This window comes from Mustela erminea, chromosome 6, assembly GCF_009829155.1.
Source record: "Mustela erminea isolate mMusErm1 chromosome 6, mMusErm1.Pri, whole genome shotgun sequence".
NCBI lineage: Eukaryota > Metazoa > Chordata > Mammalia > Carnivora > Mustelidae > Mustela > Mustela erminea.
The window spans coordinates 101,519,433-101,539,564 of NC_045619.1; the positions used below are offsets into that span (position 1 = coordinate 101,519,433).

Below are 20,132 nucleotides of genomic sequence, written 5' to 3' on the forward strand. Positions count from 1 at the left end.
CCTCCAGTTGAAGGAGGGAAGGGACCTGGGTGGGCATTGCTGTTGGCTAAGAGACGGCCATAGGGAGGAGGTGGGGGGGGACCCTGGCTCCACACAGCCTGGGATGGAAGGGAAGGCTGAGTATACTTGGGTGGCTGATTGGAGACAGTCAGGCTTGTCGGGGGAGGGAAGGAGTGGGGATAACTGGGCAGTGCCTGGGAAGCTGGGTACTGGGAGGCAGAGGAAGAGGACGAAGAACTGGAAGAAGAGGCCGCTGCAGAGCTACTACCAGAGGATGAATATGGATACCTCATTGGGGGGGCTGGGGCAGAAGAGGAGGAAGCAGGTGGCAGAGGATGGGGTGAGGGAGCAAGAGTGGGGCCCTTCTCTGGGCCAGGAGGAAGTCCACCCATACCCTGCCCCATGGCATGGGGAGACGGCAGATGCCCAGGTAGTGGCTGGGCCCCCAGGCCAGGAGGAGAGGCTGAGGCATTGTTAAGGGGTCTCAGGGCAGGTGGGGGAGGCAGGTTCGGTGTCACATGGGGGAAGGTGGCTGGTGGTGGAGCAGAGGGCAGGTTTCCACCACCCACTGGAGTGTTAGGTGGCTTTGTTGGGGGAGCACCACCAGCCCCAGAGCTTGATATTGAAATGGGGGTGGTTGGTGGGGGGTGCTGTTTACCCCCAGTAGGAGCCCCCACTGAAGAGGCAGCCCCTCCCCCCTTGGAACCCATTGAGGGTCCAGACAAAACTCCTCCACCAGTGCCCCCAGGGTAGAGCTGTGGATGTGGGGGAGGGGCCCCAGGAGGAGCTTGGAACATTCGAGATGTGGGGGGCTCCATGGGAGCATGATATCCAGTGGGTGTCACAGAAGGATGGGGCTCAAAGCCAGGCTCTGGCTGTCGGGGGGTGTTGTCTTGCGGTGAAGGGGAGGGAGGAAAGAGTGGAGGTGGGTGGTAGGGGCGGGCTGGGCCCTGGGACAGGCCAGAAGACGAGTCGGAGTCATTCTCCACACTTCCAGGGCTGTAGATGCTGGGAGATGTGCTTCGGTTATCTTGGTCAATATCCCTAGGGTCACTGCTGCCATCATCATTGAGGCTCCGCCCATCTAAACTATCCAGATCAGAGGGAGACTGTGGCCGAGGGAGCTCCTGCTGCAGAAGAAGGAGGACCAGTTTTTTTTTCTTTTTCCTTGCTCCCCCTACATTTGGGACCTCCCTTGCACAAAATCATTTCTCCCAACATACCACTGTACCATGTGATGAATACTCTTGCTCAACCCACCTACCATGTGGGGATTCCCTCCCTCTCCCCACATTCTCAGCCAGTGTTGTCTCCCTCCCTGGGAAACTCCATTCTTTCCTCAAGTGTCCATCTCAAGCACCTTCTCCCCATCCACAGCTAAACCCAAATCCCGGTCTTCCACCAGCTCATATCCACCCTCTTCTCATCTTTCACCCCATTAACTACACATGCCAGAAACCCGTGGTTTTTAAAAAGACCACTCCTGCATTTTCCTTTTGAGACCTCTCACCTTTAATCTCCTCCCCAGCCCCTTCATGAAAACCAGGACCTGGGAAAAAAGCCTAGAATCCCCCACACTCCCAGTCTCCTCTGGCCCTGCCTGGTCATCTAGTGGCCTAGCTACATCCCTGTCTGACATGTTACAGACAGGACTCCTTTAATAAGCACCAGGCCTCTCATATTCCAGGTGAGATTACAGTAGGAATCGTGAGTGAAAGGAAGTTTTCAGTTAACAGTGGTCAGAAAATGCATCAGGATGGCTGCTAGGGTCTCCCACCTCAGTTTTGGTCTTTTTTGGTGCATTGGTCTCCTCACTTTCACTCTCTGAGATCTCCTCACTCCGGCCCTGCTTGCTGACCTTTGGGGTGGAGGCTTCCTCGACGCGGGCCTTCTGTTAGAGAAAAAAGAGAAAATCCCTGTCTTCTACCTCCCAAAGCCTCCACCATCACCCTCTGCCAGACAGGAAGTTCCCCCACAACACACACACATACACCCTCAGCTCCAGTGCCTGGGCATCCTGTGGGAGGACCCGAGGACAGAATACCTTGGCTGTCTGCCTAGACTTCTCGGCTTTGCCATCACTGCTGGACGTGCTGACCCCTCCAGGGGAGGCCCGGCCCCTCGATCTCAGTTCTTCCCGGGGCCCAGGGGCCTCTTTCTTCCGTCCACTCCTCATTGACATCTGAGGGAGAAGGAAGGAAGCACCTAACTTCATGGTGTGTCTTATTTCTGTTCTACTTCTCCAGGCCCTCACCCCTAGTTCCTCCAACCTTCATCATTCAGGTCTCTAATTTCAGCTATTACTCACTGAGTCTTTATTCTGACGTGTCTTCATTCTTCAGGCTGTGGAGACCCCATTCTCCTCTGCCTGGGCAGCTGAATACAGAAACTTCTCTGCTTCCCCTCCAAGTTCCCCACAGCTGTGGTCTGGGAAGCAGGCAGCAGGATCTCCCAAGTGTCCAGTGCAGGCACCTGGAACTTGCAGGATCTGTTTTCAGTGAAGCCTGTTAGAAGAGACCACCAGAGTCTCCAAACTGGGGAACAGTGTCTGAAGGGGATATCACTGAGCTTATCGCAGCCCAGCCCTGGGCCTTTGGGCCAGGAGGCACAAGCTTCCAAGACATTGCTGGCTTGCCCCGCGGGCCACCCAGGCTATCTACAAGTGAAGCAGACTTTGCTTGCAACATCATCTCTTTCATCTCTGGAGAAAGTAGAAAATTCAGATGGACCTGTGAGGTCACATTATTTACCCTTCATGATACCTAGGAAATACCTGTGTGTCCATGAGTTCCACAGAACCTTACCAGGAAGCATAAAGATATGTAGCTCAGGGCACCTGAGTGGCTCAGTTGGTTAAGCATATGCCTTTGGCTCAGGTCATGATCCCAGGGTCCCAGGATTAGGTCCCACATCAGGCTCCCCCTACTCTGCAGGGAGCCTGGTTTTCCTTCTCCCTCTGCCTGCCACTCCCACTGCTTGTGCTCTCTCTCTCAAAAAAAAAAATTTTTTTTTAAGATTTTATTTGACAGAGACAGTGAGAGAGGGAACACAAGCAAGGGGAGTGGGAAAGGGAAGAGGCGTCCCACTGAGCAGGGAGCTGGACGCAGGGCTTGATCCCAGGACCCGGAGATCATGACCTGAGCAGAAGGCAGACGCTTAATGACTGAGCCACCCAGGCACCCCAGTCAAATAAAATCTTTTAAAAAAAAAAAAAAAAAAAAAAAGGTATCAGTGATAGTAAGTCATTTACTGAGTGCTGTCTTATGTCAAGCCCTTACAATTTCACTGAATACTTATAACCAACCCTCCAGTATTCTTGTTTCCATTATACAGGTGGGGAAACTGAGGCTCAAAGATTGAGATTGTGATTTGCCCAACTTTGTGTGATGAATACACAGAAGCCTGTGACAGCACCAGAATCAGACCCACGTCTCCCTGACTTCAAAGCCCATGCTGTTTCTTCTAGACTTTGCTATAGTCTCATCAGAAGCTGGGGAGGGGGGGAGGGGGGAGAATTCTCAGAAGGCTCAGATCAGTCCCAGAGATATGAAAAGAATCTTTTCACATCAGAGTAGGTGGGAGAAGAATGTCCTGTTCTCTAACACAAAGGCACACAGTCCTACCAATCCCAAGCCCAAACCTGGGTATTCCCAAAGTGCAGAACTTCATTTCTGGGAGCCCCCCTGAGGCCCCCTGTCTAGTGCTTGGGTTCCCTTAGGCTAGAAAGTCAGGACTTTCACTTTACCAACCCAAGCAGTGAGGATCAGTGAGCACATAATACAATAATACAAAGTTACCAGTTTCTGAGTCTGTACCCCCACTTGGCTTTGACAGGCTTTGACACTGTACACCTCACCACCTGTCTGTATCTGTACCTTTATCTACAGCCAGCTATTTTCACTCACACTTGTTTGTTTTTCTAGCTAAGTGTCACATCTCTTCCATATTATTGACCATGAAGTCTTTTGAGAGCACAAACAGTCTCTTCCCACCGTTTTCTCCCACTGGTGTCACATATATATGGGTGCTCTGTTCTGTCCTTGCCATTGACCTGTAAGCCCACTCACTTCAGTAGGTCTTTTCGAATAAAATGCGGCTGGCTTTGGTAGGAACAGGGTAAACTTAGCCACCTATTACTGAGGCAGAGGCCTGGCTAGGTAAATGGCATTTTCACAGTCGACAGCATGTTTCTCCCAAGGAATACAGAGTAATTATTTATTACTCATCTCCGCTGAACTCTACCGAGACAGGCGGTGAGGAGTGAACCTAACCTTTACAGAAAACTTAAATAATGATTTACTTAGAGTCACAAAGAGCTGAGACACAGCTCCAGGTCTGCTGAACTTAAAACCCATGCTCTGCCCAGCAAACCAGCCATCTTTCTTCAACTACAACTAGTACCACATTTTGGAAATGTTGTGTAGATGGGTTTTAAGACATTGTCAAACCCCCTCAAAATCCAAAGAACAAAACCCAACAGAAGAGAAGGGGAAAACAAACTCAACGAAAGCACAGCAAAGATGACTATTTGTGACTGGTGTGTCTTTGCCAGCCCCACTAGAGGAGAGTCCCCATGTCTCACCCCAATCTCAGAATCCATTCACCAAGTCAGTTAGAGCGAGGAGATCCAAAAGCTCAGAGAAATGCATGAATGGAACTGAAAAATACAGCAATAAGGATGCCCTCCCCCTACTGCCACTGTTTTAAACAGATAAAATCTGATAAAATTATCAGTGAGTAACTTTGAAGGAGAAAAGCAGTCATAAAAGTGTAGGTAATCCTGGGGGAAAGGAGTGGCAAGGGGAGAGCAGTTAGGGTTGGGCTGTACATGATGTTTCTGAACTTAGAGCATGCTTTAGCATCAAGGTGAGCTATACTCCATCTTGCCCTAGTAGCCTGTCAGTGGAACGAATACTTCAAGAACACCTACTGTGTATCCGGCAACACACTACGCACATTCCCCTTCACAGCCTTACTGCAAAAGAAAAATGACAAATACCAGACTGGGGAGATGCAAAAGTGAGAAAAAGGGAAAGAGTCTCTAAGAACAGGAAAAGAAGGGAGAAATATGAGAAGGACGTCAGAGGGAATACACAATCGAGACACAAGGCTTTCTGGGAAAGGCTTGCAGGGTGAATTTCAGGATTGCTGGCCCAGACCTGCCAGACTAACAAACCAGTCCAAAGTGACTCCTAGAGAACAATGCACCAAGCTAAGCCTTTTTAGAATGCCAGGTTGTCAGAGGGGCCTCAGAAATCATCTTATCTATAACCCCTTCATCTTACAACAAAGCCAAGACTTAAAGAGAAGTGACTGACCCAAGGCCACAGTTAGAGGTACAGTGAGGACTAGACCCAGTTATCCTGGCTCCTGTTCCGGAGTATTTCCACTGCCCTCTCCCCTGGGCCACCCTCACAAGGGATGGGCTGGTTGGAGAGCCCAGTCCCTCCCACAAAGTCAGGGAAATAGAAGGTCGAAGGTTAGCTGAGGGCAGGGGTCACTATCATGATGTCCGGGAAAGAGGGAGAGGGAGACTCAGGGAGACTCAAGCTTAAGAAAATGTCAGACTATCAGTGCAAAGAAGCAAAAGGACTACCAAATACAAAAAGTTCCTAATAATAAGGTAGGCAGAGGCCAGAAAGAACTACCGAAAGATGGTGTAACTTCAACAGGAGCATTCCCATGCTCTCACCATGCCTAGGGGAAGGAACCGGGAGCAACACCTATGACCTGAAAATAACATGTCTACCTGTTCCAACAGACTACTGGATGGAAGGTGGGTGGACCCCCTGGGGAACCTCCCATCCACCAGCCGCACCAGAAACACCTTCCAGAACAAACCAAGAGTCCCAACGAGAGAGTGAAAGGCTGAGGTCCATCAAAATCCTGAACCCCCACCTATAGGACATCCCACTGGATCACTACTATGGCAACAAAATGGTAGAACCTGCCCCTCAAGAGTCTATCCCAGGAGTCCATCTACCAGCCACTCCCCCTCCAGTTGCCAAAGCAACTCCTACCCTTCCATGGCACCCTCCGGGAAGGGAGCTGGAGAGTGCCTGCCCCGTGGAAACAAGCCCTTGCACAAAGAGCAATCTCTGAGATCCGAACAGAAATGAAGATACGACCCCCTCCACAGAAACCACAGCTCCAGGGTCAGCCACTGCTCTAGGGATTTGAGGGAGGTGGTCACAACTTGCCTGGAGTGCCTATAAGATTGTTCAATTCTCTCCTCCTTCTCCACCCTCCCAGAAACCCTTTCTCCCTAACTCTCCCTTCAATGGTCCCATCTTCCTCCTCATTAGTTCTAGGGGGACCACACTACTCCACCCCAGTGGGCTCCTCTCCAAGAAGTAACTGTGGCTGGGATTGGAAAAACAAGGTCAGAGGTGGCCTGAAGTGGGCGAAAGAAAATCGAATCACAAAGGCATCCACTTCCCACTTCCACCCAATAACACCTCTGCTGCTGCTTCTCGAAGGTGGACCTCTCCTCGGCCCTTTCAGAGCCTCCCTTTCCTCAGGTTCCATTCTCCCTCATCAGCTACAATCCTCTCTTTCCACCTACCACACCCCTTCCCCATTTCTCACTTCCCTTCTATACCTTGCACCCCCAACCCCGAGTTCTGAAACCCGGGCTCTGGGCCTTTTCCTGGAGCCCTAATGCCCCACCTCGCTGCCATATCTCCATTCCTTTTTTGCCTTCGCCCGAAGCCCCCTCGCGGGCATCCCCCCCACCTTTTTCCTCTGCCAACCCTCCACCTCGGTGCTTCTCTTTTGGTCCCGGGGTCCTGGCTACCCTCTTGCCCCATCAGCCCTCCTCCTGAGAGACCCTCCCACCTCCCTCCACCTTCCCGGTCCTCCGGGTGCCCGGGTCCCCATCCTTCCTCCGGGTCCGGCCCCACCCCCTGAACCCCCCCAACCCCAGCCTCAGCCCGGGCAGAGCCCGCAGTGGGGGTACCGGGTCGGGAAAATAACAAATGGAGGCGCCGGCGGCGGCGGGAGGGGGAACTGGGAGGGGTGGGGGGTGGGGAGCCGCGGGCCAGAACCCGGGCGGGCCCGAGGCCGGGACGGCAGCAGGTCTTACCTGGTGGTAGCTCGGGACGGCTGGCTGGCTCCGAGCGAGATTCGGGGCTCCGGCGCCTCCGGGGGGCGGCGGCCGCCGCTCCCCCGCCCCCCTCTCCTCTTCCCGGCTTCAGTCGCCGCCGCGACGGCGGCGACGACGGCCCCGGCCCCCCCGGAGGGCGGCCCCCATCCCCCCCTTTTCCCCCACCTGGCCCCGATCGCCCGCCTGCCCCTCGGAGCAGATCCCGGTCCGCGCTCTCGCTCAGCCCCTCCTGAGGCCCGCCACCTCCCCCCCGCCGCCCGGAATGCCCGGGCCGCGCCGCCCGCCCCCGCCGCGCCGCTCGCCCCCGCGGCCCGGCCGGCCCTCCGCGCGGCTCTGACCCGCCGCCTCCCGCCCGCCGCCCGCGCCCGCCCCGCGCAGCCCGCACTCGCGCGATCCCCGGCCCCCCTAGGCGGCCTCCGCCCGCGGCCCCCGCCCCTTCCCGGGCGGTCGTCCCCCACGCCTCACCCCCTCCTAGCCCCTCTTCGAGGCCAGCGGTGCCCCCTGAATGGGTCCCGGCCCGAGGCCCCGGCCCGACGCGGGGCTGCGGGCGGGCTGGGCGGCGCGTCCGGCGACTCGCACAGGAAAGCGGACGGCGAAGGGAGGGAGCTTGGGAGAGGGGGATGGGAGAAGGGAGGAAGAGGGAGAAGGAGGGAGCGCGGAGGAACGGAGGAGAGAGGGGCCAGGAGGGAGACGCGAGGGAGGGAGCGCGAGGCAAGCTGCGAGGGGGGAGAGAGGGGGATCCGGAGAGGGGGAGGCGCTGTGTGAGTTGGCCGAGGCCGGCCGAGGGGGCTGGGGCGCGGGGAGGGGTTCGCCGAGGCGGAATGTGGGGAACCGGAGCGGGCTAGGTGGGAGGGGCTATCGGTTTTTATGGGCAGAGAAGGGGGGAGACTGGAGAAGTTTGGGGCCGAGGGGGTCTGTGGCAGAGAGGAAGTGGAAGGTTGTTGGGTGTGTGGCAGAGATTGGTCTAATAGGGGTACATTGAGAAAATGGAGCTACGTGGGGGCTTTGGGGGGTAGTGAGGTATGTGACAAGGAGGGGTGACTAAAGCTTGGGGTGACACGTAGCAGGAGAGGTGGGGGCTATGATGCGGGAGAATGGGATGGAAGCTTGAGGTCATGGGGAGGGGAAGAAATTGAAAAGATGTAGACATTTATATATGCGGATGGGGTTTCTGGAAGAGAGTAGTTTGGAGGTGATTGGTGTTGGGAAAAGAATAGAGAACATAAGAAGGGGTGGGGGGTGATGATGGAAAGCTGGAGAAAGTCCAGAGATGTCAGCATGGAGAGAAGGGGAAAGGTGAGGAACCTTAAGAAGGGATGAAGGAGGTGGGGGCAGAGGCATATTCTTAGGGACCTGTAGAGCTGGGTGGGAAAGGGGTGGGGAGACACCAGGATGGCTGGATTCTGGAGATGGGGGGTTTCCAAGAGAACTGAAGAGGGTTTAGGTTGGCTAGACAAAGGTGGATACAGTGGGGTGGGGGCAGAGGGGGAAGTGGGTAAAGAAGATTAGAAGGAAATGTAAGATAAACAAGGCCTTTGGTGGCAGTATGGAGGGAGGTCAGAGATGGGAAAGACCAGAGTGGAGATGGGAAGGAAAGCAGTAGAAGGAAGTGATAGAAATGGGAGAGGGCAAGCACCCCCATGTAGGGAAGAGATTCATTTATAGGAGCGGGGCACCATCTTCAGGCCCTTACGTCTGGTGGTGGCTCCATTTTCCTTCTCAAACCTGTTCCAAGTCATCACAGATTGTACTCTGGGCCACAGGGAAGGGGTCCAGTGGGGATTAGGCTCAAGGTGGAGACAAATCCCCCAATCCCAGCCCTCCTACTGTGGAGACAATCCCCACCACCCCCAGACCACAGGTTCTTCCTTCAACCCTCCCCCTGTCAGCCGGCCAGCCTGAAGCTAGCACCCCCACCAGTCCACCACCAGTGTCTTCTTCTGGGCTGTCTCCCTGGCCCCACACCAAACAGCAACATCTCCCAGGACAAAGGACACCAAGACACTGGGTGATTTTTGGCAGCTGAGATTGGGAAGGCCAGAGAATGGGAGGGAGGCGGGCTGGGAAACTGGAAGAGCTGGAGCTGGAGCCTGGATTGGGAGCCTTTACTAATTCTCCAGATTGGGGGTGGGAGTAGGGCATGTGAGGGGGCAAGCCAGCTAGAGGCCAAGGATGGGCCTTGAATGGTAGGCTCCCACCAGGCTTCTGGAAAGGAAGGAGGTTGGATTTGTAGCAACTCAGTGGGTTTTGCCTCATATTTCCTTGGGCCAGGCTCAGCCAGGTTCTGGGACTACCAAAAAGCTCTAACAGATTCTAAAGCACTGGAGAACCCGAGCCAGAAGGCTTCTGTGGCCTAGCAGTGAATCACCACTCTTCTGCAAAGCCTCTGTATTGGCCACTCACTTTTCTACCCCATGCCCACCTTTTTTTATCCCTCAGGGCCCTCCAGAGACCAGGCCAGCTCCCTATCTCCTTCTCTCCGTTGATCCCTGCGCTCCCTTCCTCAGTGCCCTAGAATGGCCCCAGCTCCTTCTCCCCACCCCCACAACTTTGTTCCAAGACTCCTCCTCCTCACTCTCCATTGCATTTCCTCTCTTTCTGCACTTCTCAGTGCAGTCTCCCACTGGGCCCATGGCCCAGGCCCTTCCCGGTCTCCCTTCTAGGCTGAACTGCTCTCTCTTATTTTTTAACCACTGAGGGATAGGCTAGGATGGTGACACACCTGAACCTAAAAGAAAAATTTAGGCAGAGGTAGGAATGGAAGATAAGAAGCATCAGAGAAGCCAGGGTCTACCACCTCCAATTCCTCTCTGACCTGAGGACCAGACTCCCCACTCAGCTTTGGGGTACATCACACACACACACCCCACCAACACACATCCCAGCTCCCTTTATGGCCCCAGCCCCCCACAACCCACTGGTATCTAGGCAACGGCACAAAGGGAAAGTGGGGAGAGGGGCCTGGGAGGCCCAGACAACTAGCTGTAACCCAATCCAACCGGGTACCTGGCAGGAGCGGGGGAGGGGGGGTCCTAGGGGTGGGCATGGCTGCCAGAGAAGGCCACCTAGCAAGGAGGGAGTAAAGGGCAGAGGTCCAAAACAGTCCTGGTCAGTCCAGGAGTTGGAGAAGAAGGATGGCTATCATGGACCCCAGAGAAAACCGAGAGGCCCAGAGAAAAGTACAGTGTGCCCCAAGGGAAATGGAAAGGGGCGACAGGAGACAGGAGAGAATGGAAAGATGAGATGTCCACACTGAAATTAAGAGGCATAGAGGAACAGGGGCAAGAAGCTCTTTGAACTGAAAATGGCTGAGGTGTCAGTGACACAGAAAGAAGAACAGAGAAATGGGTCTTGCCCATACAGGAACAAATCCTCTTCTAGTCCTGGAGCTGGGCAGAATGGCAGAGAGCACGGGACCAGAACTCAGAGCAGAAGCACTTCAGGAGGCCCACAGAGGGGACAACCTTGAAATTCCTCCCATCCCACCCCTAGCTCAGAGTGAGTATGGCGTCCAGCGGAACCTTGCCTCCCTCTAGTGGCCACAACTCCCCATGTGTAGCCCCTACATGCTGGGACTGTTCTGTGTCCCAGCCCTAGGAGAGGGTTTCTTCCCCTGGGTGGTTGCTGGGCCCCAGTCAAAGTCAGTCAGGGCCCCCTTGGAGCTGAAGAGTGATAGTGGGTCTCCAGCAGCACGTGGGGGCCCTACGCAGGCCAACCCAGCACTTGTGGTTCTGACTCCCCAGTTTACCAGAAGACTCCATTTCCTCAGACCCTCCTCTGTGTCCTCTGGTTCCACTCTTCCACTCTTCTCTCCCTAGTTCCCCATCTCATAGGTGATGCCCACTCAGTGCTGGTGCAGCTCGGAATGGCCTGTGGGGAGAGGCCTAGATAGGAACTTCTCTAGTCCATGGCTTGGTCTCCTACAGGAATCTGAGAACACTCTGAACCCCTCTTCCTAAAAACGCACACGCACAAAATCTTTGACACTTCTAGGAATGCTCAGACTCCAGACTTGAGAACCCTTCATTTGCCTCGGTCCTGGGGCCAGGCTTCTGCTGGCAAGGCAGGGGAAGCAGGGTCCCCACCTGGCCAGGGATGGGTAGCCAGTGCCATCATCTTAGCCATACTTGTTCGGTTTCCTCCTCTTTTGGGGTCCTCCCCAGCTCTGCTTTGCAGGTTCACCAACTTCCGGGTGCTCCATCTTCTCTCCTCTCAAACGGACTAGAGTAAGACTCTTCAGACACAACAAAGCACTGTGATTCAGACTTTAATGGTGGTGCTCATTTCCACACCACAGAGGTGGTGGCAACTGTGGAATGTGGCACAGGGGAGTGAGACATTTCTCTGATGCAGCTGGAGGAAGAACAGGGAAGCCGGGGCTGAGGAGAGAGTTAGGGGAAAGAGCCCCCGGGCCCACAGCCCTACCTCTGGACCAAGCCGGCTTCGGTTAAGGGCTGGTGGACACAAAGGAGCTGATGAGCAAGGCCCTTTTCTGTTACCCTTCCCATTCCAGCAAGACCTCCCAGCCCCAGGCCATCCCCGAATCTCTGCCACATCACACGCGCGTGCACACACACACACACACACACACACACTCATTTCCTGTCAGGCCAGGTTTGAATACTGGAGTTAGGGAGAAATGAGGAATTGATTAAGACAAATGAACAATAAATAAATGAATAAATAATCCACTAAGAGCTTGGGCCAGGCACGGTCATGCCGCCAGCATGCCCCTCCACCTTGGCTGGCCGCGCCTCCTGACTCCTACACAACATGGAAGACAGGTGGAAGAGACACACACAGTGACATACGACCCCTCTCGACACGCCTCACCAACCGACCCAGATGCACCCTTCCCAGACCCTGACTGTTCTTCCATGGACTGCCTTATAATCCTCAGTTCCATGGCCGGTTTTTGAGGAGAGAGAATAGAAAGGACAGAGAAGTGGAGAGTGTGGAACCCAGAGGGGGAAGAGCACACAGCCGGGGCTGGACAAGCCAAGGAAGAGTGCAGCAGGTCAGCGGGGGGTCCGGGGAGAGATGTCACAGAGCAGAACAGGAAGAAAGAGTTTCCAGGAGAGTGGCAAAGGGGTTCCTAGTCTCCGGGCAAGGAGAGGGATCACAGCACACTGGGATTGCGGAAATTATGTCCAGCGAAGCGGGCTTCGTCCCCCAGCTCTTCTTCAATTCTGAGAGAGAGGAGCCAGAGAGGAAAGAGTCAGGGAAGCAGAGAGGATCCTGCTTCTTTTTCCGGGGGGGCCCCCTATCCTCCAAATCCATCACAGCAGCTGCTTCGATGTCCTGGCCCAAGCATGGGCATTCCCACATGATTATGGGAGCCACTGATCAGTAAAGCCATCATTCCAAAATAAGTATTTTCTGGATAGCTACTGTTTTCCAGGCCCTGGGTGCTGGAGGTGGGATGGTGAGCAAACAGAGCTTTTAACCCTCTGGGCCCTGGGCTCCCAGCTCCCAGGTATCCTCACCTCATGAGCTGGTTGTACTTAGCCAGACGCTCCGAACGGCACGGGGCTCCAGTCTTGATCTGAAATGTGCCCAAAGATAAGCAGCTCAGTGGCTGCCCCCTCCGTCTCCTATAAGAAAACTGAACACTCCTTTGACATTCCCCTGACACCCGAAAACACGTGAAGAGAGAGACCCAGCCACCTGACCAGAACCACCGACTGCACATAGCTCTCCCTTGCACTCACCTGGCCTGTGCAGAGCCCCACCACCAGATCGGCGATGAACGTGTCCTCGGTCTCTCCAGAGCGGTGACTCACCATGACCCCCCAGCCATTCTCCTGCGCCAGCTTGCACCTGCAGCCACACACCAGCACTGACCCCCAGCCCCTCGTGCAGGGTACTCCCTTCCCAGCCCCAACACTGGTCTGGCACAAAGCTCTTTGGGAGGGCCAAAAAGCATGGGGTGGAAAGTGACTACAGGTTCCCCACTCTCTTCAGCCTCTGTGCCAGGACAAGGCTGGGAGCACTTGGCCGGAGGTTTCCTGTAGCAACGGGCTGCTGGGTCAGGAAGAGCCAGAGGACACTCACGCTTGGATGGCTTCAGTGACCGAACCAATCTGGTTGACCTTGAGCAGCAGACAGTTGCAGGCCTTTTCCTCCACGGCCCGCTCGATACGCTTTGGGTTGGTCACCGTCAGGTCATCACCCACAATCTGGATCCCTACATTGGCTGTGAACTTCGACCAGGCAGCCCAATCATCCTGGTCAAAGGGGTCCTCAATGGAGACCACTGGAGAGAGAGCAAGAGGGGCTCTGCATCAGGCAGGAACACCTCCCCAATATGGCTGCCTGAAATGGATAGATTCCCCTGGCTAACTGAGCCTGCCTATCCTTGCCTCCCTGCCTCCAAGATAAGCCTGCCCGATTCTCAGCTCGATTCTTTCAGAAAACCTACCAGGGGCAGGTGGGCGGCTCAGTCGGTTGAGTGTCTGACTCTTGGTTTCGGCCCAGGTCATGATCTCCGGGTTGTGGGATTCAGCCCTGCATCGGGCTCCAAACACTCAGCATGGGGTCTGCTTGGGATTCTTTCCCCCACCCCTTCTGCTCCCCCAACCCCCATGCTCTCTCCCTCTCAAATAAATAAAATCTTTAAAAGAAAATAAAAGAAAAACAAAAAAAGAAAAGGAAAACCTTCCAAAAAACCCAATGGTTCAGAGTCTTTCTCAAAAGACTCTCACTCTCTTGCATTTTGCATTTGGGAAGCTTTTCCTCAATGCTATTCGAAATCCTTCATTCTGCATTTATGTCTACTTTCTCTTGCTCTCTCTCAGGGAAATGGAAACCAGCTTCCTCCATGCGGGGGTCATAGCCCTTGAAGTCTTGGAGAGGGTAATTTGGCTCCTTGTCAGCCTTTCTGTTCTACTCTCACAGCGCGTGCTGGTCCACTCAGCATCCACAACTTAGTCAAAAACACTGAAAGGGGCGCCTGGGTGGCTCAGTGGGTTAGGGCCTCTGCCTTCTGCTCGGGTCATGATCCCAGGGTCCTGGGATCGAGTGCCGCATCGGGCTCTCTGCTCAGCGGTGAGCCTGCTTCCTCCCTCTCTCTCTGTCTGCCTCTCTGCCTACTTGTGATCTCTGTCAAATAAATAAATAAAATCTTTAAAAAACAACAACAACAACAACACTGACACAGGGCGCCTGGATGGCTCGGTCGGTTAAGCGTCTGCCTTCAGCTCAGGTCATGGTCCCAGGGTCCTGGGATCGAGCCCCACATGGGATTCCCTGCTCAGTGGGAGCCTGCTTCTCCCTCTCCCTCTGCCTGTTGCTCCCCGTGCTTGTGTTCCCTCTCTCTCTCTGTCAAATAGACAAAATCTTAAAAAACAAAACAAAACAAAACAAAAAACACTGACACATACAAGTTCCCTGCTGGGCCCCGTCAACCTCTCACCACCACTGGTTCCTTCCAAAGCCCTCCCTGTGATCCTGGTAACTATGGAACGCATGACTTTAATTAGGACAGAAATAGATAAAACAGATTCACCATGGGTACCTGCAAAGTTAAACTACCTACAAAGCTTGTCTCTGCTCTTGGTCTCAGGACCGGGCTCCTCCCCGCCCTCGGTCCTGATTTTCAGGCTCTTCTTAGATCTCTGCCTGACACCTACCAGCACCACATACAGTCCAGAGTTGTCCCACACATCCCTGCCTGTCCCTTGACCCTCACGCTGCCCTTCCTCCCACACCCCTTGTTCTCACCAGGATAGTCCCTGACAAAGTCCTGGTAGAGGGCCCCCAGCTGGTCCCCAGTGATGTATCGGGAAGGATCAGCAGGAGATTTGAAGTCCAAGTCGTATTTGCCATCACGATGAAACTCCGAGGCAGCGACATCCATGCCAATGACAATCTTTTCTGTGTAGCCAGCCTTGTCGATGGCTTCCTTCACCAGCTCCAAGGCTGGGGATGGAATATAGTGAGATTACCGGCAGGAAGGGTGGGCAAAGAGGAATGAGAGTAAGAAAGAAATTCAGAGCGCCGGTGGAGGACTATTGCTGGGGAGAAACCTGACTACAGTTGCTGGTGGGGTCTTCCCCAGGGCTGGGAAGGGCAGGCCATCTTCTAAGATGGCAGAGGAATGCAATTCTGTTCGTATCAGGTTGTTTGTAAATAGCTATCATTTATGGAGGGCTAACTATGTCACCTAAGTACAATGATACTAAGAGGTAGATACCGTTATTATTCCCATTTTATAGATAAGAAAGACAAGCACAGAGAAGTTAAGTAAGAAAGATCACCAGCCAGTAACTCTTCAAGTCAAGGTTCAAATAGAGGCAATTTGGCCCCAGAACCTGAACTCTCTGCCACTTCCTGTTGTTTTTATTCACCATACAGCTCTTGCCAAGGCAGAGAAAAATTAGGGATCTTAGAGGCTCACTGAGAGGTTGGGGTGGAAATGGGTCAGACTTAGAATAGAATCCATAGAGTATGATATTATCTCATCAAACTGAGAGTCCTATGAAGTTCAAGTCCAGGATGGATCCTACAAGGCACCTAGACCACTTCCTAGCATTTCCAGGGCCTCCAGTAAGAACTTAGAGTTGTTAACAAGGGGCACCTAGGGCGCCTGGGTGGCTCAGAGGGTTAAGCCTCTGCCTTCGGCTCGGGTCATGATCTCAGGGTCCTGGGATCGAGTCCCACATCGGGCTTTCTGCTCAGCGGGGAGCCTGCTTCCTCCTCTCTCTCTCTCTCTGCCTGCCTCTCTACCTGCTTGTGATCTCTGTCAAATAAATAAATAAAATCTTTAAAAAAAAAAAAAAAAAAAAAAAAAAAACAAGGGGCACCTACATGGCTCAGTCAGTTAAGCGTCTGTCTTCAACTCATGATCCTGGGGTCCTGGGATAGAGCCCCGCATCAAGCTTCCTGCTCGTGGGGAGTCTGCTTCTCCCTCTCCCTCTGCCCCTCCCACCACTCATGCGCGCACACGCTCTCTCTCTCAAGTATATAAAATCTTAAACTATATAGATAGATAGATAGATAACAAATCTAGCTGGGCCGGTAAAGACTGTCCTCTTAGGCCTGCATGTGAATGTGGCAGTTCTTCTGGGACCCAGTTCCAGTCCTGGTACCTCTTGGAGCTAGCTCAAAGGCCACCATACTCCTCAGGACCTGGTGAAGTGTGTGGCCCTTCCTGATGTCCTAGGAGAGAGTGAAACTTCAAGCAGGGAGTGGGGCTCCTGGCCTCACCTTCACTGTTCTCCAGGATGTTGGGGGCAAAGCCGCCCTCATCTCCCACATTGGTGGCATCCTTGCCATACTTGTCCTTGATGACGCCCTTGAGTGTGTGGTAGACCTCTGCCCCGAGTCGCATGGCATCCCGAAAGCTCTCAGCGCCCACTGGGAGGATCATAAATTCCTGCATGGCCAGCTTATTCCCAGCATGAGAGCCACCATTGATCACGTTGAAGGCCTGGGGGGGGGGGGCACAGGACAGAAAACTCACAGAGCACTTCCCTCCTCAACCCCCAAGAGTATTAACCCAAGAGTGTCTGCCCCCACTTCCCAGACTCAAAGTCTCCTGCCCCCATCCTTTCTCTTTAGCTGCCTCAATCCACTCTCCCCCATCATTCCTCACAAGGTCTCATGCCCCCCGCCCAACGCCCACCCCTGGGAGAGGCCCAGGCAGGGCAGGCACGGCTCACCGGCACCGGAAGGATGAGGTCCGAGTTTCCAGCCAACTGAGCAATGTGGCGATACAGGGGCAATTCCCGCTCGGCTGCCCCTGCCTTACACACGGCCAGGGACACACCCAGGATGGCATTGGCCCCAAACTTGGCTGGGAGATTATAGAGGAAGGCACTGAACAAAAATGGCCCTATCTTTTCGAGCCCCAGCCTCCACCTGTACTCCCAAAAGTAGCCAGTAAAGGAGACCCCCTCCTCCCTCTCCATTCCTGCAATACCTCATCAGTGCTCCCCTGAAAGTAGCGGGGACACACACACACACACACACACACACACACACACACACGACGTGATGGGAAAGGGCAGAGAGCTCCACCTATTTCTAAGCATCCCAAGACCACAGGCTATCTCCTGCCAGCTCGCCCTCTTCATGCTGCAAGGAAGTTCTTCCTTCTGTCTAATGTCACTCCCTCCCACTGCAGTTAAATTCATCTTCTCTGATTCTGGCTTTGGGAGGAGAATGGAAGCTGGGCTAACTCCTGACAGTCCTTCCTAAGGAAGCCCCCACAGTGCTCCACACTATGTGCTCCACACGTCCCCCCCTCCCACCTCCCCACTTTCGCCCAGCCCAGCTTACATTTGTTCTCAGTCCCGTCTAGCTCCAACATGAGGTTGTCCAGCTTCTCCTGCTCCACCACAGAGAGACCCTGTGGGCAGAACCGCCATCACCCCAGGCCAGCGTGGAGGCTGGGCCCTAAGGCAGGTTCCCCTCTGGCCAGGGTTCCTGGGAGAGCAGTCTGTCTGGATTAGAGAACCTGAACCCCACAGGGGCAGGGAGCAGTAAAGGAGTCTTCCCACCCTTCCTTGGTAACCATGATTCCCAAGAGGTGGACCTTTCTCCCCTGGATCCCTTCTCCCCTAATCCAAGATTCCTTCGGGACCGTGGTCCTGCCCACCAGTGCCCCAGCCCACCCCCCCTTCCCTGGCCCCCAGCAAAGAGTGGGCCTCACTGAGCTGATGAGGGCAGGAGCGATGGTGGTGTTGATGTGGTCCACTGCCTTCAGGACACCTGGGGAGAGGCAGGGAGGCCCAACTGCGTCAGGGTGGAAGGGGCCAGAAGTGGGGGGCATGCAAAAAGGGGGTTGGGAACTGGTGTAAGGTTAAGAGTATAAAGCTGAGGCCTGGGAGAGCCTGGAAAAGAGAAAGGGCCTCACCTTTGCCTAAGTAACGCTGTTTGTCCCCATCCCTCAGCTCCAGGGCCTCATAGATCCCAGTGGAGGCGCCACTGGGCACCGCAGCCCGGAAAAGACCTGGGAGAGGAACATGAAATAAGGAGGGGCACAGAAGGATACTCAGGGGCCTAGGGATTCCTTCAGACTTCCAGCTCCAAACTGCCTGCCACATCCAGTCCCATCCCCACACTGTTCTCTAATGCACACACGCATGCACACACACACACACACACAACACACAGAGTCAGTGGCTTCCTCATCTGTGCAGCTGTGGTCCCACATGCACAAGGAGGACCCCACAGACATGAAGATATGCTGTCAGCACACACATGCCCACATGCCCGGTACATGCACAGATGTGCAGAGGAACGGTATACCTCATACACTGAAACAGGACACACAGATTGGCCTATCCTGGCTCCCCTGGACAGAGAGGATGCAACCCCCACAATCCAGGCTCGTAAGCCAGGCTCAGCATCACATCCCCACTGGGAATCAAGGCGTCATCCCCTCCAGGGCCAGGGGAAACCCTGACTGAGGGCTGTGGGAAGACCCAAGGCCAAGCTCACTACCTTTGGCAGTGTGGAGATCCACCTCCACCGTGGGGTTCCCACGGGAGTCCAGGATCTCCCGGGCCCAGATCTTCTCTATCGACATGATGGCTGAGATCTCTGGTGGAAGGAAAGGGAGAAAGATAAGAGGTTTAGAGAGGTGGAGCCTGATCAGTGGGAGGGACCAGAGGCTGGGAGGGATGGGAAAGAGGTTACTGCAGTGGGAGGGGGGTGGGGAGGAGCTGGCTGCAGTCCTGCCTTTAGAAGGGATCCCCCCCACCCCATGGGGAGAGAAGGTCAATGCAGTGAGGAAGGGGAGGTCACTGCAGTGGGGGGAAGGGGAGGATCAAACGGTGAGAAGGGAGGACACTGCAGTGAGGAGGGAGGGGCCCTGGGAGAGGTTCCCTTGCCCCCTCAGTAGCTCCAGCAGCCCACTGGTGGGGTTCCCCCAGATCTCAGAGTGTAATGGCTGCCAGGCTTGCATTTCTCCTTAGATCCAAGAAGAGGATGAGCTGTCTGGGTAGCTGGGCCTCTCCTCCAGAGTCCACATCCCACCCTAACTTAACACTACAACCCCCATTCCAAGATCCTAGTCCCTCTCCCAAACATCCATTCCTTCTCTTCCCAAGAGATGTACAGTGGAGAAGTCTGGCGAGAGGGTTCTGGGGAAGCCCTCAGTCCTTGGGAGTTGAGTGGGGAGGGAGAAGAGATCTGGGGGAAGAGGCGAGGCTGGGCCCATCCTCCCCGGCCCCCAACACCCTCCTCCCCAACACCTCCCACCCCCTAGACAAATTCTCCCCTCTTTCCATCCCTCCCCGGGGCAGCATCGAGAGGTAATGTAAAAGGAGAGAGGCACGGGGGTGGGGGTGGGGGGTGGGAAAGAAGGGAGTCTTGAAGTCTAGGGATGCAGAGGAATCGGAGAAGACGTTTCCCCAGATGCAAAGCCAGGGGATGTGCTAGGATAAAAATGCACGGCCCGTGAAGACCCCGAACTTAACATGGACAGAACCCGAGGCGAAGAGGTGTGGGGAGAGGGTCAGACAAGGGTAGAGAAAGGCGCAGTTAGAAACAGGTGCAGGGAGGCCTGGCGCTCAGATGAGGAGGGGGCAACAGCCGGAAACCGAGAGGAGCGGTCCCAGAAGGCCGGGGAGGGCGGATGCCCGGGGGAGGTGCGGAGGATGGAGCAGGTGCGCAGCGCCGCGGGGCGAGGGATGCGCGCAGGCCAGGGGAGAGGGCGGCCGGGGGAGTGGGGGGGCCACGGTGGCTAGGAGAGGGGGCCCAGAGGGGCGCAGGGGCCAGCCGGGGCTTCACCTCGGGGCTGCAGACTCAGCCTGTGGCGGTGGCGGTGGCGGTGGCAGGGGCGGCGGCGGCAGCGACGCAGAGAGAGCGGGAGTGGTGGCGGCGGCGGCGGCGGCTGCGGCTCCCGGGCGGCGGGCGGGGGGCGGGCGGGGGGAGGCGCCGATAGGGCCGGGCGGGCGCATGTGACCCGGAGCCCCCGATGAGTCAGAGCCTCCGGCGGAGAAGCACGTAGGAGCGCGGGTGGGGGGCCGATGGGGGAGATGGGGGGAGGCCGGGAGAAGAGAAATGGGGGGGCGGGGGC

The 20,132-nt window shown here is 55.3% G+C and overlaps 2 protein-coding genes across 7 annotated transcripts in view; both read right to left on the minus strand.

The window, feature by feature from the left end:
• ATN1 (atrophin 1) overlaps positions 1-7,407 on the minus strand; it is an 11,989-nt gene extending 4,582 nt beyond the window's left edge. For 3 of the 6 annotated variants that reach the window (XM_032348933.1, XM_032348932.1, XM_032348929.1), the window contains exons 1-5: positions 7,085-7,406; positions 2,309-2,504; positions 2,045-2,182; positions 1,778-1,891; positions 1-1,130 (exon numbers count right to left, since the gene is read on the minus strand). The exon at positions 1-1,130 is cut by the window's left edge. In XM_032348933.1, the coding sequence (XP_032204824.1) occupies positions 1-1,130; positions 1,778-1,891; positions 2,045-2,182; positions 2,309-2,335 (1,409 nt within the window). In that variant the 5' untranslated portion in view covers positions 2,336-2,504; positions 7,085-7,406. Of the gene's footprint in view, positions 1,131-1,777; positions 1,892-2,044; positions 2,183-2,308; positions 2,505-7,084 lie in introns of all 6 variants that reach the window. The other 3 variants (XM_032348931.1, XM_032348930.1, XM_032348934.1) reach the window with 3 other exon arrangements.
• Positions 7,408-11,355: 3,948 nt separating this feature from the next.
• ENO2 (enolase 2) lies at positions 11,356-19,977 on the minus strand. Its single transcript, XM_032348943.1, has 12 exons — positions 19,844-19,977; positions 18,554-18,652; positions 17,964-18,059; positions 17,760-17,818; positions 17,387-17,456; positions 16,768-16,901; positions 16,313-16,535; positions 14,828-15,025; positions 13,160-13,361; positions 12,817-12,925; positions 12,592-12,650; positions 11,356-12,294 (listed from the first exon to the last, which is right to left on the minus strand). The coding sequence occupies exons 2-12, from the start codon at positions 18,636-18,638 to the stop codon at positions 12,225-12,227; spliced, it is 1,305 nt and encodes a 434-aa protein (XP_032204834.1). The 5' UTR covers positions 18,639-18,652; positions 19,844-19,977; the 3' UTR covers positions 11,356-12,224.
• Positions 19,978-20,132: the final 155 nt, after the last annotated feature.

Coding starts and splice junctions, on each gene's coding strand:
- ENO2 (XM_032348943.1), bottom strand. CDS start 18,638: ATGTCGATAGAGAAGATCTGGGCCCGGGAGATCCTGGACTCCCGTGGG. Junction 13,362..14,827: donor CTTTGTCAGGGACTATCCTG/GTGAGAACAAGG, acceptor CTCTCTCTCCAG/TGGTCTCCATTGAGGACCCC. Junction 12,926..13,159: donor GTCACTGAAGCCATCCAAGC/GTGAGTGTCCTC, acceptor GTGTGGCTGCAG/GTGCAAGCTGGCGCAGGAGA.